Source organism: Sarcophilus harrisii, chromosome 2 (genome assembly GCF_902635505.1).
Source record: "Sarcophilus harrisii chromosome 2, mSarHar1.11, whole genome shotgun sequence".
NCBI classification, from domain to species: Eukaryota; Metazoa; Chordata; class Mammalia; order Dasyuromorphia; family Dasyuridae; genus Sarcophilus; species Sarcophilus harrisii.
Window position 1 is genome coordinate 335978896 of NC_045427.1, and position 17891 is coordinate 335996786.

General features: G+C 31.3%; 2 protein-coding genes across 6 annotated transcripts in view; one reads left to right on the forward strand and one right to left on the reverse strand.

Moving 5' to 3' along the window:
- The window catches only part of ATL1 (atlastin GTPase 1), a 103363-nt gene extending 91957 nt beyond the window's left edge, over nt 1-11406 (forward strand). For 2 of the 3 annotated variants that reach the window (XM_031952922.1, XM_031952920.1), the window contains 2 exons: nt 950-964; nt 10531-11406. In XM_031952922.1, the coding sequence (XP_031808782.1) occupies nt 950-964; nt 10531-10641 (126 nt within the window). In that variant the 3' untranslated portion in view covers nt 10642-11406. The remainder of the gene's footprint in view (nt 1-949; nt 965-10530) is intronic. The other variant, XM_023503230.2, reaches the window with a different exon arrangement.
- Nucleotides 11004-17891, reverse strand: part of SAV1 (salvador family WW domain containing protein 1) — a 54846-nt gene continuing 47958 nt past the window's right edge. For 2 of the 3 annotated variants that reach the window (XM_003756415.4, XM_031952923.1), the window contains exon 5: nt 11004-13537. In XM_003756415.4, coding sequence (XP_003756463.1) covers nt 13336-13537 — 202 coding nt within the window. In that variant the 3' untranslated portion in view covers nt 11004-13335. The remainder of the gene's footprint in view (nt 13538-17891) is intronic. The other variant, XM_012549253.3, reaches the window with a different exon arrangement.

The following is a 17891-nucleotide window of genomic DNA, read 5'->3' on the forward strand; positions in this document are numbered from 1 at the left end:
TATTCTGGGGATAAATGGTTAAGAGTTAAATAACACAATCCTCCCTTAGAATCAGAAGTCAATTATATTGTAGTTGCTAAAGAATTACAAAATAATCAAAAGCATATGAGAAACTCTTACAAATTGGATTTTCTTTAGCTAAGTTTAAATCAAATGCAGTGGTAATACTATTATATATATACAAGCTATCACATAACTGGGCTTTGCTATCATTTGCTATTTTAGGACTATATATACACCACCATTACAAAACATTGTTATTTCCAAACACAGAAAGATATGAGAAGGTTTAGAAAACAATGAAAGAGTTACATAGGGCATCACAGGATTCCAAAGAAGTTTTCAACTCTTTGTATTTAGTTCACTCTCTTAAAATATCATTAATAAAGTTTGTTCATTTAATCTATTTTGTTTTTTTACATTTTTTTCACTTGTTTACTGAGATAATCCAAGTAAATTAATGACATGAATTGAGAATTTCCTGAGGAAAATAAATACATTCAATGCCCCTACAGTTTAACTGGATATAATTGAATAACTCTGGTTTCACATCAGGACAAAAGTACGTGTCAAAGTTATAGTAGTTTAAAAAAGAATTAAGAAGGCGTTTCATATTTATATTTATATGTGTATTAGAAAGTTATTAATTTGCAGTATCTTTGAGAGAACATGCAGCAATACAGAGCAGCAATAATTGTAACAATCTTTTTTTCTGCATGTGAATTTCAAAGTTCCTAGATTCTGTAGTCTATACTACATACATAACTGAATTCTTTAAATTATGCTGATAAATTATGAAATCAAATAGCAAAATCTTGGGGTTTTTTTTTTTCCTTTTCCAAAAGCTAGTATTGGGACAATCTATAAAGTACGAATATCAGTTATAAATAAAGCTAAATATATACATAGGTTGTTTTTTTTTTTCTCTTTTCAACTGCCTTTACCACAGGGAAGCACAAATGAGGTAAGTAAATTTTTCTTTTAAAAGCTTCTCTTCATACATAATAGTATTTTCTCTGCAACTATATTGCTATTAAAATACATCTTGAAGAAAAATGCTTTGGCATTTTTAAAGAGTTTTCCCTTCATTAATACAGAATGAAGTACTTACATTGAAGAGTTTGTTTTGTTCAACACTTAATTGTGAATGCATATAAAATTGCATTTTATATAAATTTTACATTAAATGTAACTTTTTCTTTTCATTATATTTAAGCAGAAATCTGGCCTGAAAATCAAATTCTCAATAGTTTAGCATATTTCTGTTGCTCTTTTATTTTTCATTGATTTTGCATTTTCAGAATTCCTAAGTTTTCCTGGTATACTATCTTCTGCTATATTGCTATATTGTGAGGATAATTATGAGCCTTGAAAATTAAAGACTGTTGGAGGAAAAATTAACCTAAAATGAAATATAAAATAAAAATCATTTATAATAATACTACTTATTTGAGTTATAGAGACAATCTTTATCAATACATTCTATAACTTTCTTGGTATTCCTCAGCTCTGATCAGGGTTTTATAAATCTAATTTTACCTTTCTGCATATGCAGGAGTCACACTTCTGAGTAAAGAATTTGACTCAAATTTTGACTCAAAAGTTAACCTAGAGAAAGGTGGGCTTCTCTAGTTTCATTTCTTTTAGAAAGTCAAGGTAGCCTGTGACTCAGAGGCTCATTATTCTCTCCTTAATTTTAATTGTTCATGTATGAAATTGTTTGTGCCTTATCACTGATACTAACTTTAATTTAATATCCACAGTACATCAATAAAAAAGTCTTAATTTAGGCAAACCCATTCAACAAACATTTATTGTTCTGTTAAGCACTGCATTCTCTATTGGACAAAAACAAAAATCAAGGAATATCTCAAAGAGTTTATTTATGCTTGAGGGCAAAAAGCATACATAAAAGCAAATAAATAGAAAATGTTTACCAACTAAAGAAGAAAATAATGTCATGAGAAATACTAAAGACTAGAAAGATCAGTAAAGGTTTCTTTGTGAAGTCATTGAAATGAACCCTGAAGCAAATTAGTAAAGAGACAAAGGGAAGAAAAGAAAGTATATATCTAGTTTTTTTTTCAGGTGATATTCTCAATTGAAATTTGTATTCCTAGAGTTTAACATGGTGAAGCACAAAGAAAGTAGTTAATAAATGCTTACCAACTGACTAAATGAAAACAACAATAAAAGACATCAAAATTCAGATTAAATACAAGGACCAATTTGCTAGATACATCATTCTTCTAAGAAAATAGTACTATAAGAACACAATGTTCAACATTTTCTGATATCATAGCATTGTTTTACTTAACTGATTTTGTTAAAAGCAAAGGAGATTATTGTTGTGTTTTTAAAAAGCATAAATTAAAAAAAAAAAAGGGGGGGAGAGACATAGATAACAAATGAAAATTATACTGACTGAATCCACTGCAAATTTATACAATGTGACCTCAAACGGGCCTTCACTAATTTCATTCCTTTTATACATCATCTCACTTACACATACTTACAGTTTTTCCAAATATTCAATCTCTTCTCAAATTTCTCAGCACTCCTCCAGCCCCAACTCTTTCAGTTGAGAAACTTGATATATTTCTTTAAAAAAAACAAAAAACACTGAGACTTCACCCACAATTCCCTCATTCCACCATCATGACTTTTGCTCTTTTCACCTGAAGAGTTGTTTTGTTGTTGTTGTTGTTGTTGTTGTTGTTGTTGTTGTTGTTGTTTGGTTTTGGGGATTTTTTGCCAAGGCAAAATACTCCTTTATTTGTACATTTAAATCTTCACTCTTTTCCATCAGACTGCAGCCATTTGTTGACAACTCCTTCTTATTCCCTCCCTATATTACTATCACCTAGATACTTTCTGCCACCAACTCATTCAAACTTATTTCACATCAAAAAAGTGACCCTTTCTTGATAAAGCTAACCCTTCTACATTCATATAAGTGATCAGTTTCTCCAGAAGATTGATCCCTATCATCCATACCTTCTCAAATCTCTCAGGACTCTTCCCATAAACTCCAATGTTCCCAGCTGACAACCTTGTCTCATATTTCACTCAAAAAAAATGAGATCATTCACAGAGAGTTCCTTTTCCACTCCTCATTTCATATCACTAAGGTGCTTTTTATTACTCTCTTCTCCTTCACCCCAATCTCACATGAAGGGAGATAACTCTTCTTGCCAAGGCAAACTCCTCAATAAGTACAAGTAATCTCATTCCATCCCATCTCCTCCAATAGATTTCTGCTCCTCCCAATTAATCTCACTGTCTTTTATCTTCAATCTGTCCTTTCCTACTGTCTGTTTCTCTCCTGCCCTCAAACATGTCCATGTCTCCCCCCATGCTAAAAAAACCTTTACTTTGATCCATCCTGCTGTCATCCTATATCTCCTTTCTCTTTTGTGCTTGGATTCCAAGAAAATGCTATCAGTAGTCATTGTTATGCTGGGTCCACTATTAAATTTTTATTTTTTCCCTACTCTCTAAACTCTATTTTCTAACTTTTAATCTCATCATTTACATGAAAACTACTTTCCCCAAAGTTACTAATGATCTCTTTAATTGTCAAATCACCTTTTCCTTAACTTCTCCTTGACCTTTTCACATTCTTAATAACCTTTAATCCTTGATACTTTTTTCTAAACTTTCATGACACTACTCAAGCCTAGATGTCTTTCTAATTGCTCCTTCTCAGTCTCCTTTTCTGGATTTTCAGCCAGGTCTGACCATTAATGGTGATGGTTCCCCAGAGCTCAGTGCTGAGCCTTCCTCTTTTCTCCCTCTGTACTGTGTCATTTAGTGATCTCATCAGCTTGTGTGACTAAGAGAGGTGAGTGACCACCATATAATAAAAAAAAAGCTGGAGATATCTGTAAGAGCAAAACGAAGGTTTATTATACATTCTCCCAAGAAGCATGTGTCCCTCTAGTCAAGCAAGCAATTGAAGGGAGGAGGCACTTTTGAAGACATGTCAAAAGTTTAAATAGTCCCTAACCCAAAAACCCCTCCCACCACTGACCCTCATTCTCATTGGCTAAGGGTCTTACATCCTAACCGTGGGAACTACCCAGGAAATTGAACTTTGGCCAAAAAGTACATAACTGCCCATATTTGATTGAGTTAGGAAGGAAATGATATCATGGAAGAATAGCAGTAAGGGTCAATGCCCAAGGACTACCTTCAGGCCTACTCCAATTCTGGGGTAGATGAAGCCTTATTTGATTTTCACAACTGTCTTTTAGAGATCTCACTCCATCTTGTTCAAGCTCATTGGGATTCAAATATTGCTTCTATGCTGATTATTTTTAAATCTACTTAAATGACCCAAACCTACCCTCCAGATTTGTATCTCCAAGTTGCCTATTAAATATCTCAATCTAGATATGGTCCTATACACATCTTAAATTCAACATGTCCAAAATTGAACTCATTATCTTTCTTCCTAAACCATCCCTTCTTCTGAACTTCCTTATTCTTGTATAGGACCCCACCACCCTCCAAATCACCCAGACTCACCAACTTAAAATGTCATTCTTGACTCTTTACTCTCCCCTCCTAAAAGCAATCTGTTGCAAGTTGACTTGAATCTAGTTGCCTAACATTTCTCAAATATGCCACCTTTTCTCTCTGACAATGCCATTTCTCTGATGTAGGTCCTCGTCATTTCATGCCTGTACTATTATGATAACTTGTTTAGTCTCCCTGCCTCAAACCTCTTTTCATTCCTATTCTATCCTCCACTCAACTGCCAAATTAATCTTTCTAAAGCATGTAAAACCATGTCTGTCTGTCTGTCTGTTTCTCTCTCTCTCTCTCTCTTTCACACACACACACACACACACACACACTCACTCAGTAAACTCTATAGGTTCCCTATGGGATCAAAAATAAAATTTTTTGACAAAAGCTGCCTCCAGTTTCATGTTAAAAGAACTAAATAATTCATATTCATGTATTCTGTGCTGTGATACTATCCACTTGGCTGTTCGTCCAAAAGATTACTCCATCTCCTAAGATTCCCAATCAAAACCATATATTTTACATTTAATAATGCTCTCTATCTTGTTTCATCATAAATTCTTCATAGATCTGACAAGCAAACTTTTCAATGTTCTCTAATTTGTTTATGGTATCATTCTTTATGTCTAAATCATGTACCCATTTTGATTTTATCTTGGTATTGTTCATATCTAGTTTCTGCCAACTGATTTTATAAATTTGCTCATAAAGTTCCTGAATTGGCCTTATATTGTCCACAATTTTCTTAAATGGAATTTCTCTCTCTCTTGTTGCTTTATTTGTTAGTAATATATAGAAAAACTGATAATTTTTCTGTTTATTTTTTATATGCTGCAACTTTGCTAGTTATTTCAACTAGTTTTTTAGTTGATTCTCTAGAATTCCCTAAATATTACATCATATCAGCAGCACAGAATGACAGTTTGTTCCATCATTGCACAGTCTAATTCCTTCAATTTCTTTTTCTGAATGATAGTAAAAATGGGCATTCTTGCTTCACCTGGACTTTATTGGGAAGGTTTCTGGCTTACCCCCATTAGAAATAATGCTTGCTAATGATTTTAGATAAATACTATTTATTATTTTAAGAAAGCTCCATTCATTTCTATGATTTTTTAAAAATAGGAATAAGTGTTGTATTTTGTCTAACCCTTTTTCTACTTTGAGATAATCCTATGATTTATGCTGTTTTTGTTATTGACATGGTATATTATGCTAATAGTTTTCTAATAATGAACTAGTCCTGCATCCTAGTATAAATCTCATTTGGTCCTAGTGTATGATATTTGTGATAGACTGTTGTAGATCTTTGTTAGTATTTTATTTGAAATTTTTGCATCAATATTCATTAAGAAAATTGGTCAATAGCTTTTTTGTTGTTGCTTTTGCTCCTCCTGGTTTAGGCATCAAAATCATATTTGTGTTGTACAAGGAATTTAGTAGGACTCTTTCTTAACCTATTTTCCCAAATAGCTTATATAGTTTTGAAATTTCATTTGTGAATCTATCTGGTCCTTGTGGTTTTTTCTAATGTAGCTTGTTCAATTTCTTTTTCCAAGATTGGATTATTTAGATATTCTATTACATCTTATGTTAACCTGGGCAATTTATATTTTTGTAGATACTTATCCATTTCACTTTGTTTACCAGCAAACAATTGGGCAAAATAGTTCCTAATAAGTGCTTTAATTCCATCTTCATTGGTAGTGAACTAAACTTTTTCTTGTCATTTCATTCATAGAGATAATTTGATTTTCTTCTTTCTTTTTTAAATCAAATTAATAGTTTGTCTATTTTATTGGGTTTTTTTTTCCATAAAACCAGCTTCTAGCTTTATTATTTTAATGGTTCCCTTACTTTCAATTTTATTAATTTCTCTTTTGATTTTAAGGAGTTCCAATTTAGTATTTAATTGCAAATTTTTCATTTGTTCTTTCTCTAGTTTTTCTTTGTATCATACCCAATTCATTGATATGTTTTTTTCTCTATTTTATTGATGTGAGCATTTGAAGATGTAAATTTTCCCTAAATACTATTTTGGCTGCATCCCATAAATATCAGGATGTTGTCTCATTGTAATCATTCTCTTTAATTATTCATTGTTTCTATGATTTCTTCTTTGACCCACTCATTTTTTAGGATTTAATTGGTTTCCAATTAATCTTTCATCAATATTTTTATGGCCCTTTATTGATTATAATTTCATGGCATTATGTTCTGAAAAGGGTATATTGAACATTTTTTTTTCTGCATTTGATTGTCTCTTTTTCTGTAGGTGCCATGTACCACTGAGAAAAAAGGTATATTCCTTTCTATTCCCATTCCATTTTCTCTAGAGATCTATCATATTTAACCTTTCTAAAGTTCTCTTCATCTCTTTAACTTCTTTTTTAATTATTTTGGTTAGTTAGATTTATCTAGTTCTGAGAGGAAAGTTTATAGGTGAATTCATCCTAATCACATTCAGTTATAATTACTGTGTATATCTCTCTATCATACTTTTTCCCTCTTTTCTCTCTTCTTTCAGTCTATTCCACCTCTCAAGCATTTTGCTTCTGACTAATGCCTCACCCAATTTTTTCTCCTTTCTATCAGATTCCCTCCTGCTTTTATACCCTCCTTATTGCTCTTTGGGATAAGAGAATTCTATACCCAACCTCTTTGATCTAATTATGATGACAGTAAAGATTCATGTGCTACCCACTCCTCTCTATAAAAGCTTTCACACACCTCTCTTTTATGAGATAACATAACACATTCTGCCTTTCCTTTTGCCCTTTTCTTAGTGACTATTTTTTAAGAGTTTTTTAATATCATTCCATCATAGTCAACTTTGTGCTCATCTATGTACACTCCTAATTACCCTAATAATGATCAAATTTTTAAGAGTTACAAGTATAATTTTTCCACGTTAACCAGTTTAACTTTATTGAATGCCTTATGATTTCTCTTTTCTAACTACCTTTTTATGTTTTGTCATATCTGAAAGTCAAATTTTTCTGTTCAGTTCTGGTGTTTTCATCAGGAATGCTTTAAAGTTCTAAATCTCATTAAATATCCATTTTTCATTTGCAGGATTATACTCAATTTTGCCAGGTTAGTAATTCTTGGCTGTAATTCTAGCTCTTGTGCCCTCTGGAATATCATGTTCCAAGCCCTCCACCCCTCACTACATCTTGTATGATCCTAATTGTAGTTCCATAATATCTGAATTGTTTCTTTCTGGCTGCTTGCAATATTTTCTCCTTAACCTGGGAATTCTGGGATTTGGTTATAAAATTCCAAATATTCAGATATATTTCATTCAGTTTGTCATCAGTGGATTCTTTCCAGTTCTATTTTACCCTCTGGTTTGAGGATATATGTACAGTTTTCCTTGATAATTTTTTAAAACACTTTTTAAAATCATTTTCATGGAGTTTTTTTTTTAATCATGATTTCATATAGTCCTATAACTTTTAAATTCTCTCTCCTTGATCTATCTTCCAGATCAATTTTTTTCCAATGAATTGTTTCACGTTTTCTTTTATTTTTTTTAAAGTTATTTTGTTTTTGTTTTTATATCTCATGGAGTCATTAACTTCTACTCAACCAGTTTTAATTTTTTAAGTTATTATTTTCTTCAGTGAGCTTTTGTACCTCCACTTCCATTTAGCTAATTCTGCCTTTTCAGGAGTCCTTTTCCTCAGTGAATTTTTGTACATCTTTTTCCATTTGGCTAATTTTATTTTTTAAGGAGTTATTCTCTTCAGTGGATGTTGTGGCCTATTTTGGTTCTTACAGTATTTTTTGACACTTTTATTATCTTCATTTCTTTTCCCACTTTCTCTTCTACCTCTCATTTAAGTTTTTAAACCTTTATGAGCTCTGAAACCTCTTTACATACATCTGCTTTAATGTTGTTTCTTCTGAGTTTGTGTTCTGATCTTCTCTGTCACCAAAGTAATTTTCTATAGTTAGGTTCTTTTGTTGTTTACTCATTTCCCAGCCTATTTCTTGACTTTTAACTTCATGTTAAAGTTAGTTTCTGCTAACTTAGCTAATAGGCTGGAGAGGAGATATCATTGTCTAAAGTTTTAGGATTTGTTTTGGTTTGGTTTTTATGTGCTATTGTTTTCAATTAGTTTAGATGCTTGTAAGTTTTCAGTTCTTCCAAGGTGGTATGATCTAAGAAGCAGTGCAGTTACTGCTGTCTTGGCCTATATTATGATCTGAGTGGCCATAAGCACTCTTCTTTACCCTGGAACTCTGTCCAGTGTCCCTGTTTCCCTGCAGGCCACATACTATCGTGAACCACTGCTCCTTTTTACCATGGAACTACAACCCAACAGAGTACTGCATCCAGTGCCAGCAAAGGATACTCTGTAATCTTCTGACCAATTGCACAATCCCCTTTATCATCTGTAGACTGAGAGCTCCAAAATCCACTGCTTTCACTTCAGTGTCGCCCATAGCCTGCTACAAACTTGCAGGAGCAAGTCCTATTCAGGAATACCTTTCACTTCCACTTCCAAATGGGACAGATCTTTCCTGCTGAATTTCTAATTGTCTTGGATTAGGAAACTGTTTCACCCTATAACCCTTTTTTGGTTCTGCCACTCCAGAATTAATTTTGAAATGTTAATTTAACATTGTTTGGAGGACAATTAGGCAGAGTTCAGGTGAGTACCAGTCTTTTACTCTGCCATTCTGGAACTCTAGGAATTTTTTCTGGCCACCTTATGCTTAGCATGCTCTCACCATCCTCATCTCTATATCATAGCTTCTTTCAAGTCCCAACTAAAATCCTAACTTCCATAAAGAGCTTTTCTTGACTTCTTCTCAATAGTAATTATTTCCAATTTACTCTGTCAATATCTTATTTTACACAGTTATTTTTATGTTGTCTCCCCTGTTAAAACTGTGTGCTCCTTTGAGGAAAGGAATGTTTTTTGTTTTTGTTTAATTTTTTGGTCTTTCTTTGCATTCCCAGCACTTAGCATTGTGTCTGGCACATAGTAGACATCCAATAAATGGTTATTGACTGCTTAGGACATGTTACTATATGGATAGTCCATTTGATAATGCTACCTAAATAATGCAGGAGTCATCAAGAAAGATGACAAATTTTAGCACTATTTATCAGTGATACTAAGTTCTGTGATAAATAGAAATTTTCTAAATAAGAATGTTATAGAATAGTTCTTTGTTATGAAACCCTTTGAGAAGTCAATGATAATTCAGAAGGCACTCTCTAATAATAATCCCAGTTTTATCTATATGGCCATATGCCAGGGTACATTTTAAAGGCATAGGTGACCTGTTTATCTAATGTGGTTATGATCTAATATTAGGCAAGAGAGCAAACACTTTGCTTCAACAGTCAGAATCCTAAAATATCCTGACAGGTTAGAACACTGGATCAAATCTATAAAGATGAAATTTAAATAGAAACATCAATTCAAAAAAGGAGCTTCACAAGTACAATACCACAGAAGCTTATATGGGCAAAATATTATTTGAAAACATTTGGTCATTCTGGCTTGAATTGAATTGAAAATATGGCAACTAAAAATGCTGATATGATCTCATATGATATTTGTGATATATCGTACATGAGCTTAAAAGCCTGAATCAAGAATTAAGAAAGGTATCCAGCATTAGGGAAATGATAGTTCTACTATACCTTGTCCTGGTCAGACCCTGTCCTGGGAATAGTGAGTTCTGTCCATTGGGGAAAACATTGGTAAAGCTAGAGACTATCTTAAGGATAACTATTATATATGGTGAAGAATCAACTAAGGATCAGTTGAGATAATTTTTCATATTTAACTTCATGAAGAAAAGACTCAGAAGAGATAATGATTGCTTGATCTAAGGAATAACTTGATTAAGATGTCCCAAAATGGAATGTTTAAGACACTAAAGAAGAACAATTATAAGATGTAATTATGTTTGCCTACTTAAATATTTAATAAAATTAACCATATTTTTCAAGTTTTTCTTTTGTACTTCCAGGCATTATATAAACTGTATAGTGCAGCATCAACCCACAGACATTTGTATCATCATGCTTTTCCTGCATCAAAATCAAATTCTACTGAAGAAGCAAAACAGAAGAAAATGTAATTCACAATTATAAAATAGGTGCATGGACATTTATCCACTAAATCATCAGAGTTACATGCATCCATGTACATATTTTAAAGTATTTAAGATTAAAACAAAAAGTTGAAAATTAATTGTTTCCTTTTTACTTAAATATTTAATAAGCAAATATAAGCATGGTTTCCCAGTTTTTCTGTAACATATTATAAGTTATATAAAATGTATTCTCTTATTAATACATGTGTTCCATTTGAATTTACTAATACTACTGGCTTATAATTATGTGTAAAAATGCTTATATAAATGTGTAATGGTATTGCTATAAGTTTCTATATGCTAATTTGATTTCTGAAGAAATAAAATAAAAATCATTCATATAAGTATTTGTATAAGCATATTATATTAATCCAATGTTTGATACATACTATTATCATTTTAGACATACTATAAACTGTTATTTTGATTACATTTTTCATTTGTTGTGTCAAAAACTATAGTTTTTTTTCTTTTTCGTGATTAAAGTGGTCCTTCTATTTGTCATAAATGAACAAAAAATAATTTTACAAACATATTCCAAAATTCCACTGTCTTGTAGTTCTTTTTCCTTCTAGAATAATATATAAAATGAATTCCTTACGAGTTTATTCTTTGACCAGGTTGTACTATTATTAAAGTTCACTTTCCTGAGAGACCGATTATGTCATTAGAGTATTTGAGAAGTTTGAAGACAGTATGATAAAGATTGGTTATCACAATTTGTACAATACCATTATATTTTTACAAAAACTGGATTTTGTTAAAAAATTTATTTTGTGATTTTTAAGAAATGTAGACACTTCCCATCTAAAGATCAATTGATAAACTAAAATAAAATATTAATTTTAATCAGTAATAGTTTAAATACAAACTTGTAAAATAAATATGTTGAAAGGCACAAGGTTTTAAAGCTTCCAAAGGAATTGATCATTTAGAACTGGATAAGAATTCATATTACAGAAATGTGTCCCCTGAGGGAAAGCAAATTATACTCTTATATTGCCTAATTTCTTTAAAAAAAAAAAAAAAAAAAAGAAAGAAAGAAAGAAAGAAAAAAGAAAAAAAAAAAGCTCTAATCCTAATTAGTTAGAACAATATGAGTGGTAAAAGAATTTTTAGGATGAGAAAGATCTTTAAAGTTTTTATGTCCAACATGTTACTATATACTATATGTTGAAGGCAATTGAAAAATACAGTAACATCACAATCTTCAGTGTCAGTGATATTTCTGATTATTTCAACTACTGCTTTACTAGTAAATTGAATTACATGAACTCAAGCAAACATACTTAAATTTCATAAAACTATAATTAAGAAGCTTTTCATAAAGTGAAAATCTTTTTTATAACAATATAGACTTATTATATGGTATTATCAATGCACATATAAGTGATAAAACATACTCTGAAAAAAAAACCTTTGAAATTTATTGACTTCTTGGGACTTATAAGGAAATGTCACATGAAATCATTGTAAGTATTGCACTAAACATGATCCTAAACATTTAGACAACTTATGGAAACAATAAAAAATAATTCAGAAGAATAGTTATATAATCTAAAAGCTTTATGAAAAATTCTTACAAGACATAAAAATGTCAAATAATTTTGAAAATATCTTCTTGCTGAATCCCTGCTCTTTAGTTTGATGGCTTAATCAACCTATCAACATATCAAGATATAAATCTACTATGTTTTGATAAAAAAAAAAAGACCACAATGATTACATTAAGCTAAATTGTGTTTCTGCAGCATTATACTAAGATTGGTAAAAGTGATGGACCAAATAGAGCCTTAGAATTCATCTTATCCAAGCCTGTCATTTTACAGATGTGAAACTGAAGTCCATAAAAGTCAAATGACACTCCCAACATCACAAAGGTAGCAAACTGCAAAGCCAGGATTCTATTCAGGTCTTCTTTTCTATTCTCACTGTCTCCCAGAGGTAGGCTTGTGCCTCAGGACACATAATAGTGTGAGATCCAAGTCCCTCTCCCTCTTATGCTAAAGAATGTTTTTGCAAGTAAACTGAAAACATCTTTAAATAAAGCTTTCTTGAAGTTTTTAAAGTTCATTATATGAAAGTTATAAATAACTGTCCCATTTTGACATGTTTTGTACTATTACATAGTAATTGAATTATCTTCATTATTTTAGTTTAATATATAGAGCTGTAAATATCTGTTATGTAAATATCATAACATTTGTATGTAAGCACACGCAAACACACACACACACACACACACACACACGCATACACACATCTGTGTATGTGTAATAAACTTGATTTTTCCATTGGTACTTCTCAGCTCTAAGAAATTACCAAATGATGATTTTTGTGTTTAATAATAACTGTTTGGTAGTGATAGTGTTCTTCATTATATATAACTCAATTTATAAAATTCATTTGGCAGTTTCCTAAACAACACAACTTTTAAAAGGTAATGTTAGAATCAACTGAATCAGCACTACCTGGCTCTCAAGGGAATAAGCTACATTTATTTCTTTAATCAAAAAAGGAGTGTTTTGCCATATAAATCCAAATATATACAGAATTATTTAATAGTGCAATATCAACAAAATGAAAGCTGCTTTTCTTAGCCAAAAGTTTTTTTTTTTTTTTAAGTGAAAACATTTTAAAGTCATTATAAAACTTCACAAATTTTCATTAAAAATTAGCTTAAAAATTTTTGCCATGTTGCTGGGCATACCACTGCTGTCTTTGCTTGCGGTTTTCTAATTCTGTCAGAAGAGCTTCTCTGTATGCTTCATACAATTTAACAATACGTTCCAGTTCCTTCATAAAGAGCAGCTTTAGCATCCCCTGGTATGTATCGAGGTCAGCAAGCTGGAAGAGTTCCCATTTCAGAATATGGTCATATCTGTTTTAAAAACATGTACAGCAATCAATATATAACCCTTAAATTATATATATATATATATATATATATATATATATTATTATTATTATTATTATTATATGAATTATTCTATTTTTCCAACAAAAAATTTTACAAGAATTACTAGCTTAGAAATATTGTCAACAACACAATGTCAACCACAAAAAGAGGATAACAACTACACTTAGTACTACTTCACTTTGACTTGTTATAGAGACACATGTTTTCCTCCAAAGAGCTTATATTTTATTGCCTCATCAAGGACAAAAGTAAGCTAACCAGTTAATCTGGGAATATAAAGACAAAAATAAAACAATCTCTACACTTGAGCTTACATTCTAGCAGAGGAAAAAATATGTTCACATACAGATATGGAGAGAAGATAGATAGATAGATAAAAAATCCCAAAGAAAGCAGAGATTATTTTACAATAGAAAATTAAGGCATAATAAATTACACAATAAGTTAGTAAAAGAATGATGATTTACACAAATAAATTGACAGTCTTAAAGGAAAGGTTCCTTACTGCAATTAAAAGTTACTACTGAGATGAACAAGTTATTTAAAAAATTCAATAATATATCAAATAACTAAATTTATCTATACAGCAACACTGTAAGATAGATGTTATTATTTCTGTTTTACAGATGATGAAATACAATGAGACAGCCCCAAAAGACAAGAATACAATATTAGGAAGAGACTGGTACAGTAATATCTCAGAAATTCAGATGCAAGAGCCAGCAAAGTCTCAAAGGAGTCAAAGTGATAAGTTCCATGGCAAGAGAAAGGGGAGAAAGAAACTGTGAAGTTCGGTGAAAAAGATAGTTCAGTCACATCCTGAGTCACCTCATAACGGGAGATAGAGGAGAGAGAAGAACTAGCTCAGCTACACACAATAGAAGCAAGCTCCTAAGCAGCATCTGAGTAGCCCTTAATTTAGCATCCAGCAAAAGGAAACAAGTCCAAATAATTCTCTCAGAGGGATAGAGCTACTTTTAGTCACCACATTCAGGAGTAAGCAGGATCTGTCCACACCAAGAGGAACTGGAACTTGACACAAGCAAAGGCCACCCAACCTAGACACTAGGATAATGAGATGAGCAAACTTACCACATACTCTAAAGAAATAAGAATAAAGAATATAAAGAATAAAGAATAAAGAAATAAATAAAGAAATCTGAAAAATACAAAAGGATTAAATTTCTACAAGTAACCCCCCACGTCTGAGTAGACTTTCAGAAGGGAAAAAAATGTCCCCAGACACAAGGATTACAACAGTATTTGGAAGAAATCAAATGAAATGGATCAGTAAAGAGCAAACAAGACTTGGCAGCAATTTTAATGAAGAGTTGAACTTGAAATATAATGTTCTAAAAGGCAAATAAAATTTTACAAGCAAGAATAATTTATTCAGCAAAATCTAATGTACTCCTAAAGGGGAAAGGAATAGATTTTTTTTTTTTTTTACTGAAATGGGGGTATACAAGCATTCCCAATGAAAACAAAAGCTAAATACATCTAAAGGGACTAGAGAGAATGAACTGTTAATATGCTAATAAAGGGACATGAATCAAATATCTTTTTAGAACCCTAATATATTTAAGACTCAAAGAGAAAGGCAAATATGATAGAGGGCTTAATTTTGGTTTTATTCTGGTTTAATGATCTTAGAGAAGACAGAAATGAAAAGAAAAAGAGATTATACTGGGATAGGAAAGATATAATAGAGGTAAATAATTAGAAGAGTATTTAAATTTGAAGAAAGTATGGAAGAAAGTAAGGTATATGCCATGAAAGTCAAGAGGAAGACTGAATGAACATTATTACATCCTACTTCCAACACATATACATACACACACACATACCCACATGCATATACTCCAATTTTATAGAACACTTCCTCTTTCACCATCTTCATGTTTGTTTAAAAAAAAAAAAAAAAAAAGGTGAGAACAAAGAGGGAAAAAAATTAAAAGACAGGATGAAAGGAAATACACAATTACCAATCGCAAAATGGAAAAGAGTAGAATTCATTGGAAACCACAAACAATATGCTGACACTTGAAAGATAAAAATTCACATGGATACATAATTAAAGGCTTCAATAAAACTGATTATGGTTCATCTGAACTCAAAAATAGCAATGATGATTTCATAAGAAGCTACAGTAAAGAGATAAGCAGGAAAGTAAGTATTACTGCTTACAGGAACCATAGATAATAAATCAAGGGCAATAATTGATAGTTATTAAATTAACGAAATGTCTAAGTAAGAATAGGCAACAAGATAATTGAAAAAGTTAATCAATTTGCAGGAGTAATATCATCAGAGTAGGAGACCTCAATGAACTTGTTTCCAACCTAAATAAACAAGAAAGATGGTATGGACTTGAACAGAATTTAAGAATAATAAGAGATGCTAAATCCTTGGTATTACTGAACAAAAATTTAAAGCAGTTCATTTCCTCAGTTATGCATGAAGGCTTTACAAAAATTAATCATGTACTACAGCATAAATAATTCACCAAAAATTCAAAAAAATAAAAATACTAAATGAATTTAACAATCAAATACCAATTAAATTTGAAGAAAAAGTTCAAAAGTAACCATGGAGTAGACAAATAATATAACTTTTTATTTTCAAAATATATACAAAGATAGTTTGCACCACTCACCCTTGCAAAACTTTTTGTTTCAAATATTTCTCTCTCCCTTCCCCTCCATCTCTCCCCTGAACAATATATATATATTCCAATATATGTTAAACATGTAACAACATAATTCTAAAAAAACTGGTAGGTCAAGAAATGTATCAGAGAAACAATAGATGTCATCAAAGAAAATGACAATAATGAGAAAATATACCAAAACTTATGAGTAAAACAGTTCTTAGGAAAAAAATTAATAATATATAATGCTTTTATCAACAAAACAAAGAACAAATCAATAAATTAGGCAATTTTTAAAAATTTATACAAATAAAAAATCCCAAAGTAAACAATAAAGTAGAAATCCTAAAATTTATAGGGGACATTAATAAATTTTTAATGGATTAATAAACCAGCATCAATCTGAAAAAAAAAAATAATAGTTCACATAATTTTAGAAGAAAGGAAAATATTTAATACAGAAAAATGAGAGGGAAAGGAGATTTCATAAAAATTGAAAAGGAAATTAAGGAAATTATCAGAAATTCTTTTGCCCAATTATGTCAATAAAATTGAAAACAGAGTATATGGATAAATACTTTGAAATATAACATATAATATATAAATAAAAGAAGAAATATATTGGAATCCTTACAAAATGTTAACTCATTAGAGTTGATAGAGACAATAATTATATAATTTCCGCATGGTACTTAGCAAATTCTCTAACTCACCAATGTATTTAAGTACTCATTGGAGTTCATAAGTATGGGAGATTCACAAAGTTAACTTTATAACTTTGTGAATTCACACCTCTCTTAATCCCTCCCTCAGAGGAGGAGTCAATCTTTTGATTGACCCAGCATAAATAAAGCTTCAGTGAGCCAATCAGGGCAGTTCAGGAGAAGCCCACTCTCAGAGGTTCGAGCAGATTCACTTTATCTCACAGCTGTGGAGGCTGGGTTCCTGCACTTCCCCCACTGAGACCAAGGCTGGTCTAAAAGACTTTCCAGAAAGCTGCCCAGCCCCAGGCAAGGAGACAAGAGATTCATTCCATTTTCCACCTTTGTGCTGGCTGGAGGCTGAAGGACAAACCTTTGAATTTGGAGACATTCAGAGGGAGCTCTAGGAACCAAGCAGAGAGATAGGCCACCAAGAAAACTAACCAGGCTATTTTGGAGGAAGCAATAAAATATCTGAACTTTTAACACCTGGCTGCAATTCGAATGATTATTAGTTGTAACTAAAACTAAGGCTGCCTCCAGAAAACCTCCCAAAGAAACCTGCTCTCCCCCAGAGAACCATTATATTTTAAAGAAGAGAACACCACAGAAATACACTATTTAAACATTGTAATATTTTTAAAAATAAATTGAACAAGCCATATATTAACTCCCTCAAGGGGTGTAAACACTTCAGGACCATATGAACTTAAATGTGAATTCTATAACAAATTCAAAGAATAATTAATTCCAATATTATATGAACTGTAAGCAATAATAAGCCAATGGTAACAATATGGTCTTGATACCTGATACAGGGAAAAACAAAACAGACTACACCAAATGGACACAGATACAAAAAAAAATAAACAAAATATTTGTAAAGTGACTAAAACAATATATTAGACTATCTAACCAAACTGAAGCTGGATTTATGCAAGAAATATTGAACTAATTCAATCCA